The sequence below is a fragment of the Cupressus sempervirens genome, chromosome 2 (assembly GCF_028749045.1).
Source record: "Cupressus sempervirens isolate cs-2001-9-10 chromosome 2, ASM2874904v1, whole genome shotgun sequence".
Classification (NCBI taxonomy): Eukaryota; Viridiplantae; Streptophyta; class Pinopsida; order Cupressales; family Cupressaceae; genus Cupressus; species Cupressus sempervirens.
This window is the reverse complement of record NC_143119.1, coordinates 216,340,197-216,362,097: the sequence shown is the minus strand read 5'-3', so window position 1 is coordinate 216,362,097 and position 21,901 is coordinate 216,340,197. Positions and strand designations below refer to the sequence as shown.

At 33.9% G+C, this 21,901-nt stretch overlaps 1 protein-coding gene across 1 annotated transcript; it reads right to left on the bottom strand.

The window, feature by feature from the left end:
- Nucleotides 1–18,970: 18,970 nt before the first annotated feature.
- LOC149571809 (uncharacterized) lies at nucleotides 18,971–19,719 on the bottom strand. The gene is made up of 2 exons (XM_089809941.1): nucleotides 19,402–19,719; nucleotides 18,971–19,315 (listed from the first exon to the last, which is right to left on the bottom strand). The coding sequence occupies exons 1-2, from the start codon at nucleotides 19,603–19,605 to the stop codon at nucleotides 19,139–19,141; spliced, it is 381 nt and encodes a 126-aa protein (XP_089666067.1). The 5' UTR covers nucleotides 19,606–19,719; the 3' UTR covers nucleotides 18,971–19,138.
- Between the last annotated feature and the right edge of the window lie 2,182 nt (nucleotides 19,720–21,901).

Below are 21,901 nucleotides of genomic sequence, written 5' to 3'. Positions count from 1 at the left end.
ACCTTAAAAAAGAAAAAAGGAAGATAAGGAAGAAAGAATGATCCCCTCAGCAAATGATGATCTATAGGTAAGAAAGAGAACATGTTAAAGATTGATAGCAAATAAGATCAGAAGGTACAAGTGGATAATGATTCTAGATCAACTAGAGGATTATGACAATGTAGTCATAAGTGATATGCAACTTCAAAATCATGAGACACAAGAGCATGATTTAAGGACCACTAAAAAGGAAATATTTATGAGGAGTATAAAGAGGGTTTTAAGACCATGGAGAAGATAGTGGATGAACAAATTATGGATAAGAAAAAGTAAAAGGAGGAGAATCAAAGGTTGGTAACTTATTACAAGAATGCATGAAAACCAATTCAATAGATAGATCACAAAGTTACATTGTCACTCACTCTTAAGAGGGGCTCCAGACATTGACATAATGTCTAGTCTACAAAAATCACACTTTAAGGTACTTGATATTGGGTGAACAAAGTTATACATGAAGGATCAGAACTTCTCCCAAGGTTGATTAGTAGTTTCAAATATTCATAACCCTAAAAGATGGATTTCATACTTTTGTTAGTCTTTGGAATGAGAGATGCCACTTTACTTTGGCTCATATGTTGGAGGCTTTGGAGAAGATAAGGGATGATACTAATCATCTTGGTACTTTAGTCCAAAACATAGTTACACATATTTTAGGTACCATTGTAGTTGCCTTCAATTTTGAGAGGATCAACAGAGTAATTATAAACATAAAGATTTTGAGTTAAAGATTGAGATCTTTCAGCAGTAGGGAGAATTGTATCATTAGGAGGGAGACCTTAGAGTGTCTCTCATCTTTTAAAGTTCTCATGAATTTAGTAGAAGATGATGCATCAAATTAGGAAAGCATCATTATGGAGGGTAAGGGAAAAATATGGATATAGTAGAGAGGAAGAATCACTTCACACCTACACCTCCAGTTGACAAAGTGAAAAAATGGTGTCTAGATTCCTTGAACTAGAAAAAAGAGAAAGAGATAAAAGAAATATCATTTCGGATAATTATTTGATGTAAGCCCATGTGGCACTTATTTTCTCATTGCACTTTGTTGTCCAGGTATCTAATTATGAGTGGCCCTACATTTGAGGCATATTTTGTTAGAAACAATAGTCCACCAAGATAACTTTGGGGGGGGGGGGGGGGTGAATCAGTTATCCAACAATTAAAACACTTATATTCTTCAAACATACTTAACCATTCAACTGAAGTAAATAGCAACCATACAAAAATGCACATAAACAATTACACCAGATATGTTGACTAGGGAAATCGATGATCAGAGGGAAAACCTTGGTGGGAATGATGCCCACAAGATAATGTACTAATATGAATATTCCTTGTTAGAGGATGGACCTTGTTAGGAGTCTATTACAAAATTTAGTACAATGAGTCCCTGTTAAAAGACTTTGAATCCTTGTTAGGAGATTCCAAGCCTTTTAAGAGTTGTGCCAACCTGTTAGGAGTTGTAGTAGAATGTATGCAAGAAGAGCCTACTACCCAAACATGCAATTTCAACTTCAAGAAGAGCTTACTAAGCAAACAAATAGTTTATTGTTATTCTCTTCATTCCTTATTCTTTCTTGTATCTTGTTAACCAGACCAATCACTGTCAAACCTCGTAGACTAGGTCATGAACCTTGGATCCAAATACCAAACATCAGATCACTCAGCAAAACCTTGGAAATGAAGTTTCCTTCACTTCTGCACTGCTCTACTCAACTTCGCATTCTGCACTCTCTGCTGCTTTCTAAACATTCACAATTTGCATATCTCCATACCATGATAAAGGAAAATATCCTTCCTTTATACCAAGTCCACTAAAAAATTCATTGAGTTGGTTCTTAGTCCTTCTCAATTAAATATTATAGGACTACATTAAGAACACGTTACACTTAGTGATAACACAAATCTTCTGCCTTGTAACTTGAATAAATTTTTGTACATGAAAAATTATGATGAGCGAGCTTAGCCACGTTATCCTCAACATGTCTTCTCCATCTCCTCAATGTCGATCCTCAAGATATTAACTCTGTTAAGAGATATAACAAGTTTACCAAAAAATGCCTCTGTAAACTCTATCTTAGAACATAAATCACCAAAACTTACATAACTTCTTCTAGACTTATCCTTTCTACCTCTGACATTAACTGCATATGCTATATACTCAGAAGTATCTCCCATAACCTTGGGTGGTTATCATGCTTAGCTAGCCATCTAGATCAATTTGATCTTTCTGTTGTTCTTCTGTCAGATACCCTTGAAGAGATCAAACATGCTATGTTGACATCAATGACAAACTCAGTCATGAATTTAACATATCATCATCAAACCAATCTTCCAACAATCTCTTCAATCTTCCAACATCTTTTGATTGGTTTCTACTTTAATAGATTTTTTCTATTGGTAAATTTTGGGATACTTGAATCTCACTAGTTGATAAGGTGGAAACCCTAGTTAGGGTTTTTAGGATTTAATCTAGCTTATTGATTCAAATTTAATCTTGGTCATTATTGTATTTGAGCTCCTTATATAAGGAGTTCTCCTCTCATTTTTAAAAGAATATGTCAAGATGAATTATTACAAAGATAATCATCAATTTTATCTTCTTATCATTGTTGTGTTTTGCATGGTTCACTAACACAAATATTAAACAATCCACAGATGAGACACATTTATATGCATCAACATTTTATAGCAATTGTATGTCTCTCTAACTATAGAAAACTAACAATCAACAATTTAGAGAACCACATAAGTTCAAACAAAACACATATCCATAGAATAGGGAAGATATACATAACTATTAGAAAACCTCCACATTTGCAATCAATTCCAACTGCACTGCAATATCCATTGCATGCTCTTGGAAATCTGCACAACAGAGATCCACGTCTTCTTGTGGATTGAGTTCTACCTTTCATGCAATCATCCACAAAAAAAATATAGAATCTTCCTATACTCATATACATGCCTAGAATTTGATGCTCATATTGGTCATTTTTGCACTTTTGAACCAAACTGAAAAATTATAAGATCGTATGAATTGATAGGCTAAATATTTAGAGAACCATCAAGATGACAAGTAAATTTATTACTAAACAAGTAAATTTAATACTAAATCGTCAATATTTGTTAAAGGAAACTTAGTATTTTATTTATTAACATACATAAATGTGATTTTATAATATGTATAATATTGTTGGTGTAAATAAGTATTTACTATTTACACTTACTTAAGTTTATGTAGGTTAATGCATTATTTTATTATTTTGCATTATTTTATTATTTATTTAGGTGAGACACTTAGGATTTTGTGTACTCTCATGAGTTGTCATGTTGACAACACAAAAGTAAGCAACTCTAATTCAGCACATGGTGTCTACAACACTAGAGTTTGCATCATTCATTGAGTTGTCATGTTGACAGCATAGTTATTCACACTCCCTTTTTAACACATGTTGTCTACACCATTGTAGGCTTATTCTTACATCATCGCACTTACTTCGGTGCTTAATGGAGGATAACCCATATCTGGTGGACATGTGCCTGGTTGTATGACTTATCATGTTGTTGACTTCTATGCATTCTAGAAGCTCTCCAGAGGCCTTTATATACAAGCACTCCTAGTGTACTTGCATATGGCATATTGAATGAATATATCATCATTCTAATCATACTCTCTCTTTCTAGTCTATAGTTGTGCTTGTGTTTGAGTTCCTTAGTCTTGGGTGAATTCTGGCCTAAGCCAAATTCTTACATGGTATTAGAGCTCGGGGAGATTCTCTACACATAGCCATTCGAGACCATTCATGCTTCAACACCTCGACCCGAATCTAAAGCATCTATAGAAATTGGGAGTGTCTAGAGCCAAATATGACCTTTCCATTGTGTCTAGAACATTGATTCGGTGAAGATTGATAATAAATTTTCCTATGTTGGGCTAAAGTTGATATTGAGGTAAATGTTTTTTACAAACCAGCACCCAAAGGCACCGATTTGCAAACTAGGTATGATCTAATTCAATCTGATTATTTGATTTTCAAATTTGATTTAATTTTATTTTTTTGTATTGTTAAAAATTATTTTTTGAATTTTTTTGCCTAGTCGAGCTAGTTGCAGAGAATTTCTTTTTGCAGAACTAGGCTGTCAGATCCTGGCTTTGCAATTTCAGAGGTTTATTATTTTGCAGGGAATATTATCACCATAATTTGTGGGCTCATTATTCCACCATCGTCTGTACCATCAAATTGGGCATTATATTCAACTGGTTGTACTATGCATTAAATTCAGCTTCGCATAAAAATTCTGACCAAGCCCTTTTTCCAATGGCCTTCTTGACAATACACCCTGCGATAGCTTTATTTGCATATAGCGACTGCAGCATATTAAAATAATTAGATTTTTGTTTACCCAAGTGACGTGGGATAATTTCCATGAACCTTTGATGATCGTAAATTAAAATTCAATAGTCATTTTTTTTCTTGACATTCGCAAAGGTTTTTGGCCATGATTGCCATAGGGGACAGTGCCACGCAGGAGTACAGAGGACACGTGACATTTATTAGTTCACTGTCGTAGACACATCATTCTCAACACATGGCAAGCACAGTGCTTGCCACCTATAGTGCTATGTTAGAAGTGGACAGTGAAGTCCTCGTCCATGCCAACCTCCAAATCAGTAGCTCACCTATCACACACGTCACTAAGTAGTGACACATGGAGAGCAGTATGCATGCCCACGTAGTTGCCACACATGTAGACAGGTCAGACCATGTCAGCATCCAATCATTAGCCTAGTTAGCACACTAATCAATGACAGTACGCCACAGGATAGATGTGTCATTTTTTTGTATAGTCTGTATAGTGTCGTATGACCACGTCATCTACTGACGTCATCCCTGGGCTTGGAGTTGTAGTGCCTGCCCCTAGTTCACATTTCTATTATCATTGTCAAATTCTTTTAGGTTGATTTTATGCATTTATTAGTTTAGAGATATTGGATTTACAATATTATGATATTATTTCATGTCTTGAATTAAAAATGCATCGGTTATTATTGCTTAGTTGATTTCATTCATGTGTTGTTAATGGTATTTTGATGATCCTAGTTAGTAAATGTGGTTTCTTTCATAAAAATGTTAACATGATGTCTTTAATGATGATTATGTTCTATTGATAGAGATGCATTATTATATGTACGCATTTGATATTAGACTTATGATTTTTACGATACTTACCCCATACTTGCATGTGTATGGTGCGCGTGTTTATTTTATCTTTCTGTCTGAAGTGTTTGATGTGGTTAAGGGAGGGAGTCGTAGTCACCTGCTAGTCGGGATCTACACGATGAACCACTCCCTACCATTTTCTTTTTAGTTTAGATATATTATATACATGTACATGCTCGTCTTTTATGCAGGATGCAGGTACCGGGCATCGACTTCCCTGAATTGCCAGGATAAGCATGCCCTATTACAAATACTCAAATGGTGAGAATGGGAAGATAATGATCAGGTCCAATCCTAGCCATAAGCCTATAATACTTGTCCTACAAGGAGGACTCGTAACAGACCGTCTACCCTTTTTAAACCCGTGAGTATTTTGTGCGTATGTTGTTTTGTGAGTCTTTGATGAATTTCTATTAATTAAGTCTAATTAATAGATTAAATTAATAATTTAATTTAATGGAGAATTATTATGACTTTTTGAATATTTAATTATATTTAATTAATTGAGAAATTAATTAAATATAAAGAATTGAATTGGAAGATAAAAGCTATAAGATTAAATTTAGAACGAGATAATATTTATTTAATTTAATGATAATATATTTAGAGTTCATTTTTAAATAAATGCTAAATATTATTGTTATTTAAGTTAATAAATATTTATCAAATTAAAACGTTCAAAAATAAATTAAGAAGTTAAAAGATATTAAATTATGAATATGTTTTAAGTTCGCATGAAAGAGTTTAAAATATAAGAAATTAATTAAAAGATAAAACATGTGAACTTGAATAAAGATATTTTAATAATGTGCACATGAGATTGAAGTTAATAAATTAATTTAAAGAAAAGTAAAGTGGAAAGTTAAATAAAGTAATTTAACAATTCACTTAAAGTGCATGAAGGATTAATAAAAGAAAATGTCGTTGTTGTGTTTGGGTGTTGTAGGAGAGATGACTTCTGATTCTAGATCCATTGCTAGGGGTCGTAGCTCAGGACGTGGTAGAAGTCATGGGAGAGTTAGTCACCATATTCCTTCCTTGGTCCATTCAGGGGACCCTATTCAGGAAGAGGCTAGAGAGGATGCTAGTGTTAAGCAAGATGCTGAGATAGAAGGACCGGTTACTAGAGACTTGGTCAAGGAGATCCTAGCATGACTACCCTTGCAGGATAGAGCTCATAATTCAGAGCATGGAGATAGAGATAGGTCCATGAGTCCTAGAGGGAGGAGCCTAGAGAGCATAAGGTGGTCTATCCAGTCCATCCAGATGAAGGACCTATTACGGGTCAAGATCAAACCTTTCAATGGAGAAGGTACTGGATATGATGCTGAGAATTGGTTGATTGCTCTAGATAGATGTTTTTCCATGCAAGACTTTGACTCCAATGTCAAGGCAAGATATGTCATTACCCACTTAGAGCTCTTTGCAGCGAATTGGTGGAGTATAGAGGAGAAGAAACTTGGGATAAATATCCAGACTGTCACATGGGAGTTGTTCCTTGAACACTTCCATGAGTGATTTCTATCAGAGCAGTGGCAACTTCAGAGGGCAAATGAGTTTCATGACTTGAGACAGGGTACCAAGACTGTGGTGGAGTATGAGCGTAAGTTCTTCGAGCTTATGTCTTATGCTGGAGTTAGTGATAGTTCACCATTGATGGTCCAACATTTCATTAGAGGACTTAATGCTAACATCATTGGGGGTGTTAAGTTTTTCCAACCTAAAACCCTTAAGGATGCAATATTGCGAGCTACTTTGGTTGAGGTGAGTGTGACTTCAGGCCAAGGTGGCCTACCAGGTGTTCAGGCTAGAGGGGCACTTTATTCAGGAGAATTGAGGGATAACCGGTCTCAAGGGGCTGAAAGTCCTAGAAATTCTCCTAACTTCTCTAAAGGTAATCAGGAGAAGCCGGGAAGAAAGTTCTTCCATGGTAACAGTGGTGGTTCACAGTCAGGGAACTATCGCAACTGGAAGCATAGTATGCGCAATAGGGTGGACCGAGTTCCTCGAGCTCTCAGTGAGGATGCTAGTGTTGGTAGTTGTGATCAGTCGCGTGCACCTAGAGCTCAGGGAGGCTTTAGTGGAGATTGCTACTTTTGTGGAAAATATGGTCATAGAGCGACCAATTGCCTCGATCGTGGACCTTAGTTTTGAGTTTTCTGAGTTTGATTCATGTTTCTTTGTAATGGGCTTCCAGGAGTAAGCCTAATTCTAGGGGGGGTGGATGTAGTGCCTACCCCTAGTTCGCATTTCTGTTATCATTGTCAAATTCTTTTAGGTTGATTTTATGCATTGATTAGTTTAGAGATATTGGATTTACAATATTATGATATTATTTCATGTCTTGAATTAAAAATGCATCGGTTATTATTGCTTAGTTGATTTCATTCATGTGTTGTTAATGGTATTTTGATGATCCTAGTTAGTAAATGTGGTTTCTTTCATAAAAATGTTAACATGATGTCTTTAATGATGATTATGTTCTATTGATAGAGATGCATTATTATATGTACGCATTTGATATTAGACTTATGATTTTTACGATACTTACCCCATACTTGCATGTGTATGGTGCGCGTGTTTATTTTATCTTTCTATCTAAAGTGTTTGATGTGGTTAAGGGAGGGAGTCGTAGTCACCTGCTAGTCGGGATCTACACGATGAACCACTCCCTACCATTTTCTTTTTAGTTTAGATATATTATATACATGTACATGCTCGTCTTTTATGCAGGATGCAGGTACCGGGCATCGACTTCCCTGAATTGCCAGGATGAGCATGCCCTATTACAAATACTCAAATGGTGAGAATGAGAAGATAATGATCAGGTCCAATCCTAGCCATAAGCTTATAATACTTGTCTTGCAAGGAGGACTCGTAATAGACTGTCTACCCTTTTTAAACCCGTGAGTATTTTGTGCGTATGTTGTTTTGTGAGTCTTTGATGAATTTCTATTAATTAAGTCTAATTAATAGATTAAATTAATAATTTAATTTAATGAAGAATTATTATGACTTTTTGAATATTTAATTATATTTAATTAATTGAGAAATTAATTAAATATAAAGAATTGAATTGGAAGATAAAAGCTATAAGATTAAATTTAGAACGAGATAATATTTATTTAATTTAATGATAATATATTTAGAGTTCATTTTTAAATAAATGCTAAATATTATTGTTATTTAAGTTAATAAATATTTATCAAATTAAAACGTTCAAAAATAAATTAATAAGTTAAAAGATATTAAATTATGAATATGTTTTAAGTTTGCATGAAAGAGTTTAAAATATAAGAAATTAATTAAAAGCTAAAACATGTGAACTTGAATAAAGATATTTTAATAATGTGCACATGAGATTGAAGTTAATAAATTAATTTAAAGAAAAGTAAAGTGGAAAGTTAAATAAAGTAATTTAACAATTCACTTAAAGTGCATGAAGGATTAATAAAAGAATATTTTATTTTAAAAAGGAAATTAATTGTGCATGAATGAAGTAATTAAATATTGGAGATAAAAGTTAAAGTTTAAATTTAGAACGTGATTATATTTATTTAATTTAATAATAATATATTTAGAGTGCATTTTTAAATAAATGATAAATATTATTGTTATTTAAGTTAATAAATATTTTATCAATTAAGTTTCTAAAAATGAAATTAAAAATGAAAAGATATTTAATTATCATAAAGATTATAGTTCGCATGATTTATGCATGAGTTGAAAATAAAAGAAATTAATTGAAAAGATTAAACATGTGAAATTAATAAAGATATTTAATCGCATTAAGTGTGCATGAGATTTATAAGTTATAAATTGATTAGAATAGAAGTTGAGTGGAAATTAAATAAAGAGATTTAATAATCCATTTAACGTACATGAAAATATGAAAGTTAAGATAAATAAAGGTTGATTTTAGAGTTAACGAAAGGGGATCAAGAGACCTCTCGGGTAAACGCATAATTAGTGCCCCGATTATAGGAAGAGAACTCCTTATCAAAATGGGAGGGTTCATTTTTCAAGGGAGATTTTGGGAGACAAGTTTTCAGACACAGGTTTCAGGGAACACACTTTTGGAAAGGGGAACAAACAAATCTTTGAAAGCTTTGAAGGGTTTGGATTAGCAAAGGTTTCAACAAGTTGTTAGCATCAGATCAAGGTAGGGTTTGTGAACCATTGTAGAAATATTTTTGGATCTTGTTTTCTTCGTGCTTGTTGAAAATTGTTTTCTCAAATTTCGTTGTATGAATTTTGCCACCTTCCGTTCTAAATCTTTTGCTATTTGATTTCATTTGTGAATCTACATTGAAAAAAAAAATATTTAGAAAACCTCGTTCTACAATTGAAAGAAATTAGTATTAAATCAAGATCTGGGTTTGAATTAAAATGGAATTGAGAAATTTAATCTGGGTAGCATTTCGAAAGAAAAGAAAATTCTAAAATGTGAAATTTGATTGGTTGATAGTATTCTCTCTATCAGATTATATTTGTTAATATTTTTTTTAAAAAGTAATAAAATAAAGTAAAGAAAAATTATTTATTTATTTAAAATATTATTATTATAGAAATTTAAAATAAAATAAAACACACTTTTTTTTTAATAGAGGGGAATTTGTTTAAAAGTTTTTGTAGTAAATAAAATTTAAAATAATAAAATAGTATATATATCTTTTTACATACTATGGGGGAGGATTGTTTAATGTTTTAATTAAAAATAAATAAAATTTAAAAAAATTTAAAATATATATATTACAAACTTACCCCCCCCCCCCCCCCCCCCCCCCCCCGCTTACCTTTTTGTTGGGCGGCATAACTGCTGCCGCAACAAGGACTGCTGCAACAGCAGCAATACTATGTACTGCTTTTGCGGTAGTAGCCTGCTATGGTAGAGCTACCGCCGGCCCAGCAGAGGCTGCGGCCAAAAGCCGGACGGGCTTTAAACGTTTTTTTTAATTTTTAATTTAATTATAATTTAATAAATTTAAATTGTTAAGTTTAGATTATGTTAAATTTTAATTATTATTTGTTAATAATTTTATTGATAAATCTTATTAACATTTAATAATTTAATATAATTGCTATTTTATCTGAGATTGTTAAATAATGGTAATTATTTAACAAGATGTGAATTGTTTTTATTATTAATTAATGACATTAATTTTTAATAAAATCGCAATTATTTTACTCAAAGATCAATAGGTATTGCTGTAATAATTTTAGTAAATAGTTATGCTAAATTATTATTGAAAATTGATTTAAATCAATTAGGGGCAATTCTATACTTTATTCGAATAAATGATTGGGTTAAGTTATAAGGGTGATACTGAGAATCTTGTATACTTGAAAACGCACATTGAAAACAAAACTGAAACTTTACTTGTAACTCAAACTATAAAACTATATTGTTTTGCTTGTATGGTCTATTCTTTAGGATTTTGGAGTTGATTAGATGTTGACCAGTCTAGGACGTACACCAGAGGTTTTATGGAATTTCTTTGATACTATTTTGTGGTTGGAAGTCATGATGTGCTTTGTGATTCAAAATTGAGATTATATTTATGAGGTTTACTCTATGGAACATTTATGTGTACTTGGGTTTGGAGAACCAATTTGCTTTCGGGTTGCCTGTTAAGGAACCGAGTTTGATCTTTATGGGTGTTGTGGTATGGGACACAATTGTGTTTTTATGTGCTTAGGAGAGGTTGTCTAGGTATGTGACTTGGGAGTGGCTTGCATAGGGGTCCGGGACCCAAAGTGGTCAGTACCAGGGTAACCTAATGCAAGTTATGTAATAAGTGATAATCTAGTAATTAAAATTTATGGGGGGAAATGCACTAAAAAGATAAGTTAGAGATTTGACCCACCCATGCCTTGAGTGCTTGTATAGACTAAGGATGGGAATGAGATGAGTGCCTCGTCTTCTTGAGAGGGCTTTCTAGTTTTCCATATGTGTGATGTTGAGGGTCCGAGGTTCAAAGTAACCAGTCCTGGGTAACTCAACGCTTGAGGGTCCGGGGTCTATTAAGAGATCAGTCCAGGGTAACTCAAGCAGCCATGTGATGACACTCCCTAGTATGTAGCCTGAGTCTCCTCTGTAGATTTTGTGTATCTCTAGTGGTGTACTTACTGTTGGATGTGGTGTACTTATTGTCGAATGTGTTTATTATGGTTATTTACTTTCATTGAGGATGATTGGTGATTCATGGATGATGTATTTTTGACATGTGGCTTTTGACTTGGGATGATTATCTTTCGTTGACTTTATCTTATGATCTTGGTATTTGGTTTATACTTGGTTTGTGTATGATGCTTGGTTATGTGGTGTCGGTATTGGATTGAGTGTTCTTACTTCTGGATTATTTTATCTTCTTGAGTAGCATGTGTTACCTTTGAGGTAGTTTTGGCTATTAGGGGTACCTTGCCTAGGAATGTTTTATGTTTGATAGCCGTATGTGGATCATTCATTATCTTCCCTGCACGGTGGGAGTGGAAGCCTGACTAGGTAACCACGTGGTCGGGAGGTAGTGCCTTCTTACGATTTGGGTTTCCCCTTCACATTGCTAACTGTTGGATGTTCATTGCAGAAGATGTACCTTTATCATTCTTATTTCTTATCTCAGAGACTTCTTTTCCGATGATGTATATATGTTATCATATATGCTGGTGTATTGTATCTATTTTCACATACCCTGCAACATGTGCAGTGGATGTACTTTCATTGTATTAGATATACTTATGCTTTGCTTATGTGATTATGTATCTGTTATTTCTTTATGATCTTGAGACATTGTACTTGGAACTTAAACTAATTAATTTTAAAAAAATTATTAAATGTGACTCAGCGTAAAGGAATCCTTGAGGAATTGAAACTGTATCTGTAATTGCAAATGTGTATTTGATATGTATGTTCTTATTGCTTCTGCATTAATGTTATCTTGATGTTGTTAAAACTTCAAAAAAAAAAAAGTTCAGTAAACATTGTAACATGTTAGGTTTAATTCTCTTGGGTTCCTGAGCAGGGTGTTACAGGAGTCATTGACGTCATCAATTTTATGAGTCTAAGTTTGATGGCTATCTGACCATCATTCTAGGGAAAATTACAACTACTGCGCCGTCTATATGACTATCAAATTTAACCCCATCTTTTGCTGATGCAACCCCTCACCAAATTGATTTTGGATTTTTCAGTCCAACTTTGGGAGGCCATATCTTAGTCATCCAGAATCTAAATTAGGTGCAAGTTTTTTAAAAATTGGGTAGAATTTTCTAAAAATTTCAATGGTGCAACTCTTTTCTAGTTTTCGTGCACAAATTTGTTAGAATTTACATTTTTTAGTTATTGTACCTACATAATCCTACATTTTGCAACTTCAAATGCTTTGTACGGGAACATCTAGATTTGAAAATAGGTTCTATCTTTTTTTAAAGTGTATTATTTTTTGTCTACTTTTCAGATCTGTAGTGAAATTGTAGGGTTGTGTGGACAAATGTGTCACTTTCAGAAATAGGGGCTTTCTTTACTTTGTATTGCTTCAGAATTGTAGCACATTGTAAAGTTCCAAATTTGTAATTTATTAAGAGGTTGTAACAAGAAAAATCAAAAGTCCACAAAGGAAAAAATTGGCAAGTGGCCCATTATAATTGCACCACTAATAAAGTGCCAAAAGCATCTATTTTGGAGGGGTTTCTTGATTTAGTGAAAAAGAGGGGGGGTGTTCTTGGTGTTGTGTTCTCTCTTTTCTACACTTTTCTTTCATTTTCTACATTATGAGAAATTTTAAGTTTCCAAAATTAATTCGACATAACTATGCTACATGGTCCATCAAAATGTGGTATCACTTAATGCATAATGGAGTTTCACAATATGTAGATGGTAATCTTCCTAAACTAGTAGGTGATAATGTATCATCAAGTGATATTTTAGCTTGGGTAGCAATGGATAAAAAAGCCCTAGGTGATATATGTTTGGGGGTTGATGACAAGATCATGTATCAAATTGAGAAGTGTTCTACATCCAAGGAAGCTTGGGATACCCTTGAAAGACTATATGGTAAAGTGTCTGAAGAGGATGTTTTCAAAATTGAAGATGAGCTTGTCTTCTTAGATCCTAAGTCATTTGATTCAATATAGGATTTCATCATTAAGGTGAATGAACTAAGGACAAAGCTTACTAATTGTGGGAGTTCTATCAAAGATGACAGATTGATCTATCTCATAGATAACAAGCTGCCATCAGAGTATTCCACATTTGTATCTTCTTTTAACACCTTAAAGACTACATTAGGGTCTACCTATAAGAAAGAAACTTTTGATGAATATGTTGATCTATTGGATACTAAAGAAAAGAAGTTGAAATAAATGGGGATTCTCAAATCACCTAAGTCTAAAGCATTGGTGGCCAACAATGAGGGTTCTCAAAATTCAGCTAGACAGTCTTCAAATAAAGGAAAGGGTGAGAATAAAAAATGGAAGAAGGACAAATCAGAGGATGCAGAAAAGACAACACCACAATCCAATCAACAAGTCAACTCATCCTCGAATTCCAACAAGAAGGGGGACAACAATAAGGAGAAGAAAAAGTGTGCCTATTGCAAGAAGATGGGTCATGAAGAACATGAGTGTTATCTTAAAAAGATTGATGAGTTGACCAACATCATGAAGCAACATAATGTTCCACTACCTAATGCTTACAAGGATAAAGGGTCTTCTTTAGATTCAAAGGGCAAAGGGAAAGCACTCATGGCAAATTCAAATTCTTCAAAGGAATGGATTCTTGACTCAAGTGCCTCATATCATATGGGTTCTTCAAAGGAAGATTTTTCTTCAATGAAGCAGTCAATAGTACCGCACATCTTCGTAGGAGATGATACCAAAATAGAAGTTGAAGGGAAAGGAAATGTGGAAATAGAAAATGGAGAGTTTTAAAATGTTCTCTATGTTCCAAACCTAAGTTCAAATCTCCTATCAATCTACCAAATCACTCACCTCAGAGATGGACATAGAGTTGAGTTCCTTCTAGACGCAGTATAGGTGCATAGTCTTAAAGATGACTCATTGGTTGTTGTGGGGAAAGTGAATCATTACAAAAGGTTGTAATCTTTCTCTCATTTTGTGCTCAAGTCTCCTTCAAAGGCCTTTTTATCTCAATCAAATTCAACAATGCAATTATGGCATCAACGGTTTGGTCATCTTTCCTTCCGCTATCTTCAGCAACTTTGCACATACATAATGGTCAAAGGTCTACCTCAAATATACTTTTCCCAAGATGAATGTTCAATAGATTTAGTGGATACGCATTCAGAGAGGAAGTTATAGAAAGGGAAGCCTTTAAGAGCACCAGGTGTTCTATAGATGGTTCACATGGTATTAGCCAGACCGTTTGTAGCCAACCCGGGTCACTACATTCTAACCTTCGTTGATGACTTTTCAAGATACACTTGGGTCTACTTTCTTCATAACAAGAATCAAGTGTTTTACAAGTTTCTAGCCTTCAAGACTCATGTAAAATAGAAATTGAGAAAGGCCATCAAAGTTCTAAGAATGGACAATGGAAGCATGTATGTGAACAAAAGACTTACAAACTTTTGCAGACTTGAGGGAATTGATTTTCAAACTCCAACAACATTCAATCCACATAAGACAAATGTTACAGCATTGAGGATCCACACTCTTAAGTCTATGGCAAGTTGCATGATACAAGCCAAGTCTCTAGATCCATCACTTGAAGTCAAAGAAATCAGTAGTGCCACTCACATTCTTAACAGATCTCCTCATCCAACCTTAGATGGAAAGACTCCTTTTGAGGCACATTGCAATAGAAAACCTACTGTAAAACACTTCAGAGTCTTTGGTTGTCCTACATGGGCAAAGATATCTTCCAGGGGATGCAAGACACAATCACCTCAACCTTGTACCTTCATTGGTTATGAAGATGGTGTGAAGGCATATAAACTCATGGATCCTGAGACACATTAGATTTTTTTGGAGAAGGATGTACACTTTGAGGAAAGTTCACCAAGCTTGTCCTCTAATCCTCTCTGCACATCATATCATGTGAAAACTGATAGTGACACAAGTGATAGTGCTTCAATAGATCCAGACATGTGGGGTTCTATCAACAGTTGTAGCGAGAGGTTGCTAGATCAGTTTAGTCCACATGCATACATAGCCATAGTGATAGGTCCAACACAACATGGTACATCCAGTCTTCTAGGTCTAGCTCTAGTGATAGATTTGGGAGATAGTATTGATGATCTACCTCTTCTTCTTGATGTAGCAACACCTTCTTCAGTTGTCATGAGGGCTCCATCTAACCCTCTTGTTCATTCTCTACATGATAGATCGTTACAAGTTGAAGTGATTGTGGATACTTATGATCAATAGTTGCAGAAGGGTTCTTCGTTAGCTAAGGAGACAAATAGTTCTTTGAGATAGGTTCTTCAGTCAGTTGAGCAGGTTTCAGAGACATCACTTATCAATGGGATTCTTTCCACACATAGTGGAAGCATCTCATTTGTACCCTTGGCCTTGTTTCTTCTTCAGGGGAGGAATACCATTCTGCAATCTTCGATCAACTTCTTCATTGGAGCAGTCACTGGCAAGCATTCTTCTTTGGCAGGGTGGGGGGGAGCCTATCCTGTCTCTCTTCCTCTTCTCATCATTTTCTTATGTATATACTGGATGTATGTCATAATGGGGGGGGGGGGGGGGGGGGGGGGGGGGCGTTCTTGATTACTCCATCCATCCATGCATCCCTATTTTTCTCTCTTTTTAGGGGAGGGTTTTCCCATGAGGTTGCCCTCTTTCTCCATCTTATGAGAGATTGCATTTCATTATGTACATGAGTACCTAACATGGCCTAGTAGCTAGGACCCATTATGCATTGCATCCTAGATTTTGTAAGCTTAAGGGCATTCCCCTAAGTTGCACTTAAGGGAGGGGGGTTGGTGTAAATAAGTATTTACTATTTACACTTACTTAAGTTTACTTAGGTTAATTCATTATTTTATTATTTATTTAGGTGAGACACTTAGGAGTTTGTGTACTCTCATGAGTTCTCATGTTGATGACACAGAAGTACGCAATTCTAATTTAGCACATGGTGTCTATAACACTAGAGTTTGCATCATTCATTGAGTTGTCATATTGACAACACAGTTATTCACACTCCCTTTTTAGCACATGTTGTCTACACCACTAATTTGCATGCTACACCATTGTAGGCTTATCCTCACATCATCACACTTACTTCGGTGCTTAATGGAGGATAACCCATATTTGGTGGACATGTGTCTGGTAGTATGACTTATCATGTTGCTAACTTCTATGCATTCTAGAAGCTCTCCAAAGGCCTTTATATACAAGCACTCCTAGTGTACTTGCATATGGCATATTGAATAAATATATAATCATTCTGATCATACTCTCTCTTTCTAGTCTACAGTTGCGCTTGCATTTAAGTTCCTTAGTCTTGGGTGAATTCTGGCCTAAGCCAAATTCTTATAAATATACATATATGATAAATATATATTATTTTATATTTTAAATGTTTCTATTTAGATATATTTTTATTTTGATGATTGTATATTTATATTAATTTAGCATGTTATTGAAATAAGATGTAATAAATTTTAAAAACTTATTTTTATTAATTTATAATATTAAGTACACATTTTTATATTATTTTCTATGTAATTATATTAATTTAAAAATCTCAATAGACTTTTGCATGCATTGCTATTTCTTTAATCAATCAATAAAAAAATGTACTTCTATTTTTTAGTGTCATTATAAGTGTTATGTTTGATATATTTTTACATTGTCCACATTTACTTTATCAAATCTATTTTTTTAAATAATAAGAAGAGCTCTTGATGAGCTGGAGTCCCTGCCTTTGGGAGGAGTGGGTTCTTATGTATATGAATTTTGGTGAATATGGATTACAAGGTGATTAGGGAAACAAATTAGACAAACTTGATCCAAGTTTCTTAATTTATTTTAGTGCCAACTAGCATTGTTCTTTAAAAGTGATTGGTACAATAAGAAAAAAGTAAAAGTATTTTTGAAGTATCAAGTGAAAAGAACTAAAGAAGAACATTATTACCATGTAGGAAATCATTTCAAAGATAAGAAACATCATATTTTTTATTTTCCATTCATGGAAGTCATAAACAAGTTTGTAGCACTTGATTTTTTTTAGGTGTAAATAAAGTAATGATTGGTTGAACAAATGTGTAGATTCTCATTTCGCAAGATTGACTTCTACATACAAAAGATACAGATATAGAGTACTAGTAAATAAATAGAAATTTGCATATTTTGATAATTATTTTATTCATATGAAAATAATACTAAAAAGTTATATTAAAGTTAAGATTCTTTTTTAGTTTTCTTTGTCTTTGAGTGCATTAAAAATAAAATAGTTGATTTTTTGTTAATCAAAATTAATTTAGTCTAAACGTAATTAAACAAGATTGAAATTGTAAATATAATAATAAAAATTTATAGTTATGATCATGCATATAACAAAGTATGAATGATTAAATGATTACTAAAATTGCTTAATAAATAATAACAAAAAAAAGTTACAAATTGAGAAGTAGATATAATATTTTTATATAAGAAGAATATACATAGATAATCATGATATCTTTATAATATATTTTTCAAATTATAATTATTTTATGTATTCATGTATTATTACTTATTTTAATATGTATAATAAGTAAGGAGTTTATGATTAAATGTAATTTAAGATATCATATAAAAAATTAATAAAATATAAATTATAACATGTGTCATTGTAAACTGTAAAATATTTTATACATATTAATTTCAAAAATTTTGAAGTGCTTGTCCAATGGCCTATAATCAATGTAACTATTACATTATTAATTTCAAAAATTTTGAAGTGCTTGTCCAATGGCCTATAATCAATGTAACTATTACATTACCAATGATAAATTTAATTTTTCTCTTTATGAACTACTAAAAAATAGAAATGCGATTCCTTATAATTCTTATAAATTATGTATAAAAAATTACTTAAATAAGAAAATAATGCATCAAATTGAATTAAACAATATTTTTGAATGTTTTTAAAATATAAACCCTGTCATGTACAGTTTTTTTTCCCTCTAAATCTAAAGACATCGAGTTAGTAGAGAATTGTAGAAGATGAGCAGAGAAACTTCTAAACGCAATAATGGGTGGCTCCAATTACCCAACTTTTGCCATGTGCGTTGGTAATTTATCGGGTAAAAAGTGGGGCACGATTTAATGTTATTAATGTCCGTGTTTTTCATAGCGTAAATACATATACATCCGCTGCACTGTCTTTTTAAACATTTTTCCTCCATCCGCTGCGCTGTTTTTCCGTCCCCAATAAATCAATTAATCTCCAGGAAATTATTCATAGACCAATAGCAAATTAACATTTATCATATGAAAAATATATTTTAAATCCAACCTTTACAAAATTGAAATATAACATAGGATGAGCTAAAAATTAAATAGGACAGAATCCTGCCTTTGGACTAACAATCGAGGCTTCTCATGAACCAAATCCAATTTTACACACCAATGGGAAGATCATATTATAGAGATTGTTCAGAATGAAAGCATGAGTCTTTTTAAACTTCTACATATATTTTCTTCTATTATACAGCATTCACGATTATACCCATAAATAATATACATCAACCTTAACGAGACCAAACAAAGCACAAATCGATTGAATAGGGAAGATGAACATAACAATCGAAACTTCTGAGGAACAAGAAGTTAATAAAAAGAATCTGATTTTTACACACCGCTACGTAGATGACATAGAATTTATTATAAACGGCACTAGTGTTGCAGTTTGACTGAATTCAGTGATGATGGCGGCCATGGCGGTGATGAGCATGGTGGGGTTTATACTTGTTGGCCTCGTGGTGTTCATAAGCAGCGTAGCCCGCCGCCCCAGCTGCCACAGCCCCAGCTATTTCCGCCTCCTTTTTATGCCTCGCTGCGTGTTGCGGATCCACTTTCGCCTCATGCCCCTCGTACTGCCATTCATTCATACAATTATTAATCATCGACCATTTCATTATTGTTAAGATATAATATAACAAAATTACTAGTATAGACTTACCAAGGCGAAAGCCCCCGCTGCCAGAGCTCCCATCTCGGCCATATGCTCACGGTGCTTGTGCTTTTTGGCATCTTCCTCCTTTGCATTGAAAGAAGAGTGAGGCGCTACAGAATAAGCCCCCGGTGCTGCGCCAAGATAAGCCCCGACTTCTTTCTGCCCATGGTGATGACCGTGACCGTGACCGTGACGGTGATGGTGGCTCATCTTCTTTCGGCTACAGAAATGAAGCCTTCGTAGATTGCAAGAGTACCTCAAAATCCTCTACTAGTGAATGGAATTGGGTAAGGGGATTTCTTCAATGAGTGGAATTGGGCTCAAGGAATTATGTGATAGAAAAGAGTTGAGGGAAGTGGTGGGTATTTAAAGAGGGAAACAGAGACCGCGTTTACTTAGCGACGAAGAAATCGACGATGAAAACGGTACCGTGTCCCTGGCGCAGTTAAAAAATGTAGGCTGCAATTTCCCCGCGGTTGGGCAAATTAGTTATCAGATTACACGGCATATGTTGACCCACCTGCAAGCGTAGACTGTGGTTTGTCTCCGGGTGACTTCAATGGTGATTTTGCATAAGATGGGTGTCTAATTTGCAACATATCTTAAATAGATTGTTTGATCTGTTTTGGATCCGGATCCGTAATCCCGTGTTGCATGAGAGTAAAATGCGAGCACAAAGGTATAATTGGTTTTCCAACTTTTTAAACCCTATTTATACTACCATTCGTACCCGCTAGGTGCAAGGGTCGAGTCAATTGTCAAATCAACTACTTTATTACTATCTCAAAGACGGTCTCTGATTTAGAAGACTGCAATTAGATAAAAATAACACATCACATCTATCTAGATATACAAGAGCATTTTGTCACTCAAGATCATTTATTAAAAACTTGAACATCGAACATTTTAGGTTAGACAAATATGAGGTCATCCTGCTCTTAAACCTGAAAATTGACTTGTTATTGGTACATCTCAATTCAATAGTATTTTTATAAATTCTCCTAAATTATTAGTACACTGTATGCATATACAGAACAATTGTAAAAATTCATTTTGAGGGAAGTAAAATCTCACTGTCATGTAATATAATGTGTTGCATAAAGCTTATAATGTGGTGCAGACTGATAAGGGCAATCTGTAAGACCAACTTATGATAAAGATACAAGAAAGGACCAAACAACTTCACAATCTAAATGAGACATAATTGTAGAGGTTGGAGAAGAGCCCTTATTATTTACCATTTTCACAAAAGATCCTCAAATTCAGATTGAGTTATGATTGGCAAATGCATAGATAAGTTCATATCCAAGGACTTATTTACCATAAACAATAGATAAAATATTACACAACATATTTCTAGGTAGTCCTACAATTTAAGTACTATACATCTAAATGAAAGCTATTTTTTGAGACAAAGAGACATAGACGAAGGTTGAATAAGAACCTATTACATTTCGTATCTTCGATAAAGTTAGCCTTGTATAGCTTTTTAAAAATGTATTTCACTATGGCCCCAAGAATTTGTAATTTGTCCAGCCTACAGTGTAGTGTCACAAGATATTGGTATCCATGTTTTAATGAGGAGATGTGGAATCATATTCAAAAGAACTCTAGTTTGTCTCACTACTGAAAGAACTACAGGTTTCGAAGAGAAAACCTTTTGTGCCCAATCTTAGGAAGGGAGCTTTTTCCCGCGGAAGAGAATTTCATTAGGATCATAGTTGGGTATGTGTGTGCAGTGCTTCTGTTGGGACTTGTGCTTGTTGGGTGCTCTTACATTACATGTAGGCCTAGCAGTGCAGTCTCTGATAGTGACAAATCATCCACTTCTCCTAACAAGGGCCATCAAGAGCCAAATGGGTGTGAATAACTGATACATTTGGAAGGAAGTGAAGGACTTACAATTGATCATATTCTGAACACAAGTGGGAACCACATGGTAAATCTAGTTATAGAACTGTGTATAAGAATAGATTGCAAAGAAATGGGGGAATGCTTGCACTTAAAGGTTGTCACATACATCTATATATACATAGATAAAGCCCAATTAGACTTTCATACTCCAAATCTAGATGAACAAAAAAGAAAAAACCATAAGATTTATATCAATTTAGATTAGCAGAAACAAGGACTTTCAATACAGAGGTCACAAAACAGAACATCAAATTTGGAGTTTGAAGAAATAAGAGAATTCATCCAACTGGGCTTCTAACAAGGACCAACTAAACCCAAGACTAGTAAATGTGGTTTCTGGACTTAAATATTTATTTATTACTACCCATGGAAGATGACCATCACCAAATGGGGAGAAAGGTGAAGATATGAAAGGGTGCATCAAACTGAGAGCTTGATCAAATGCTTCTACTGTCAATAGATTTTTTAGAATTTGTGTACATTTGGATATTAAATATATTGTCAATTTTGAATACAATGATGAGGACATTTTGTTCCTTTTCCTTCTCTTATGGCTTCCCTAGATGAATGATATGCTTTGAGAGTTGGATAT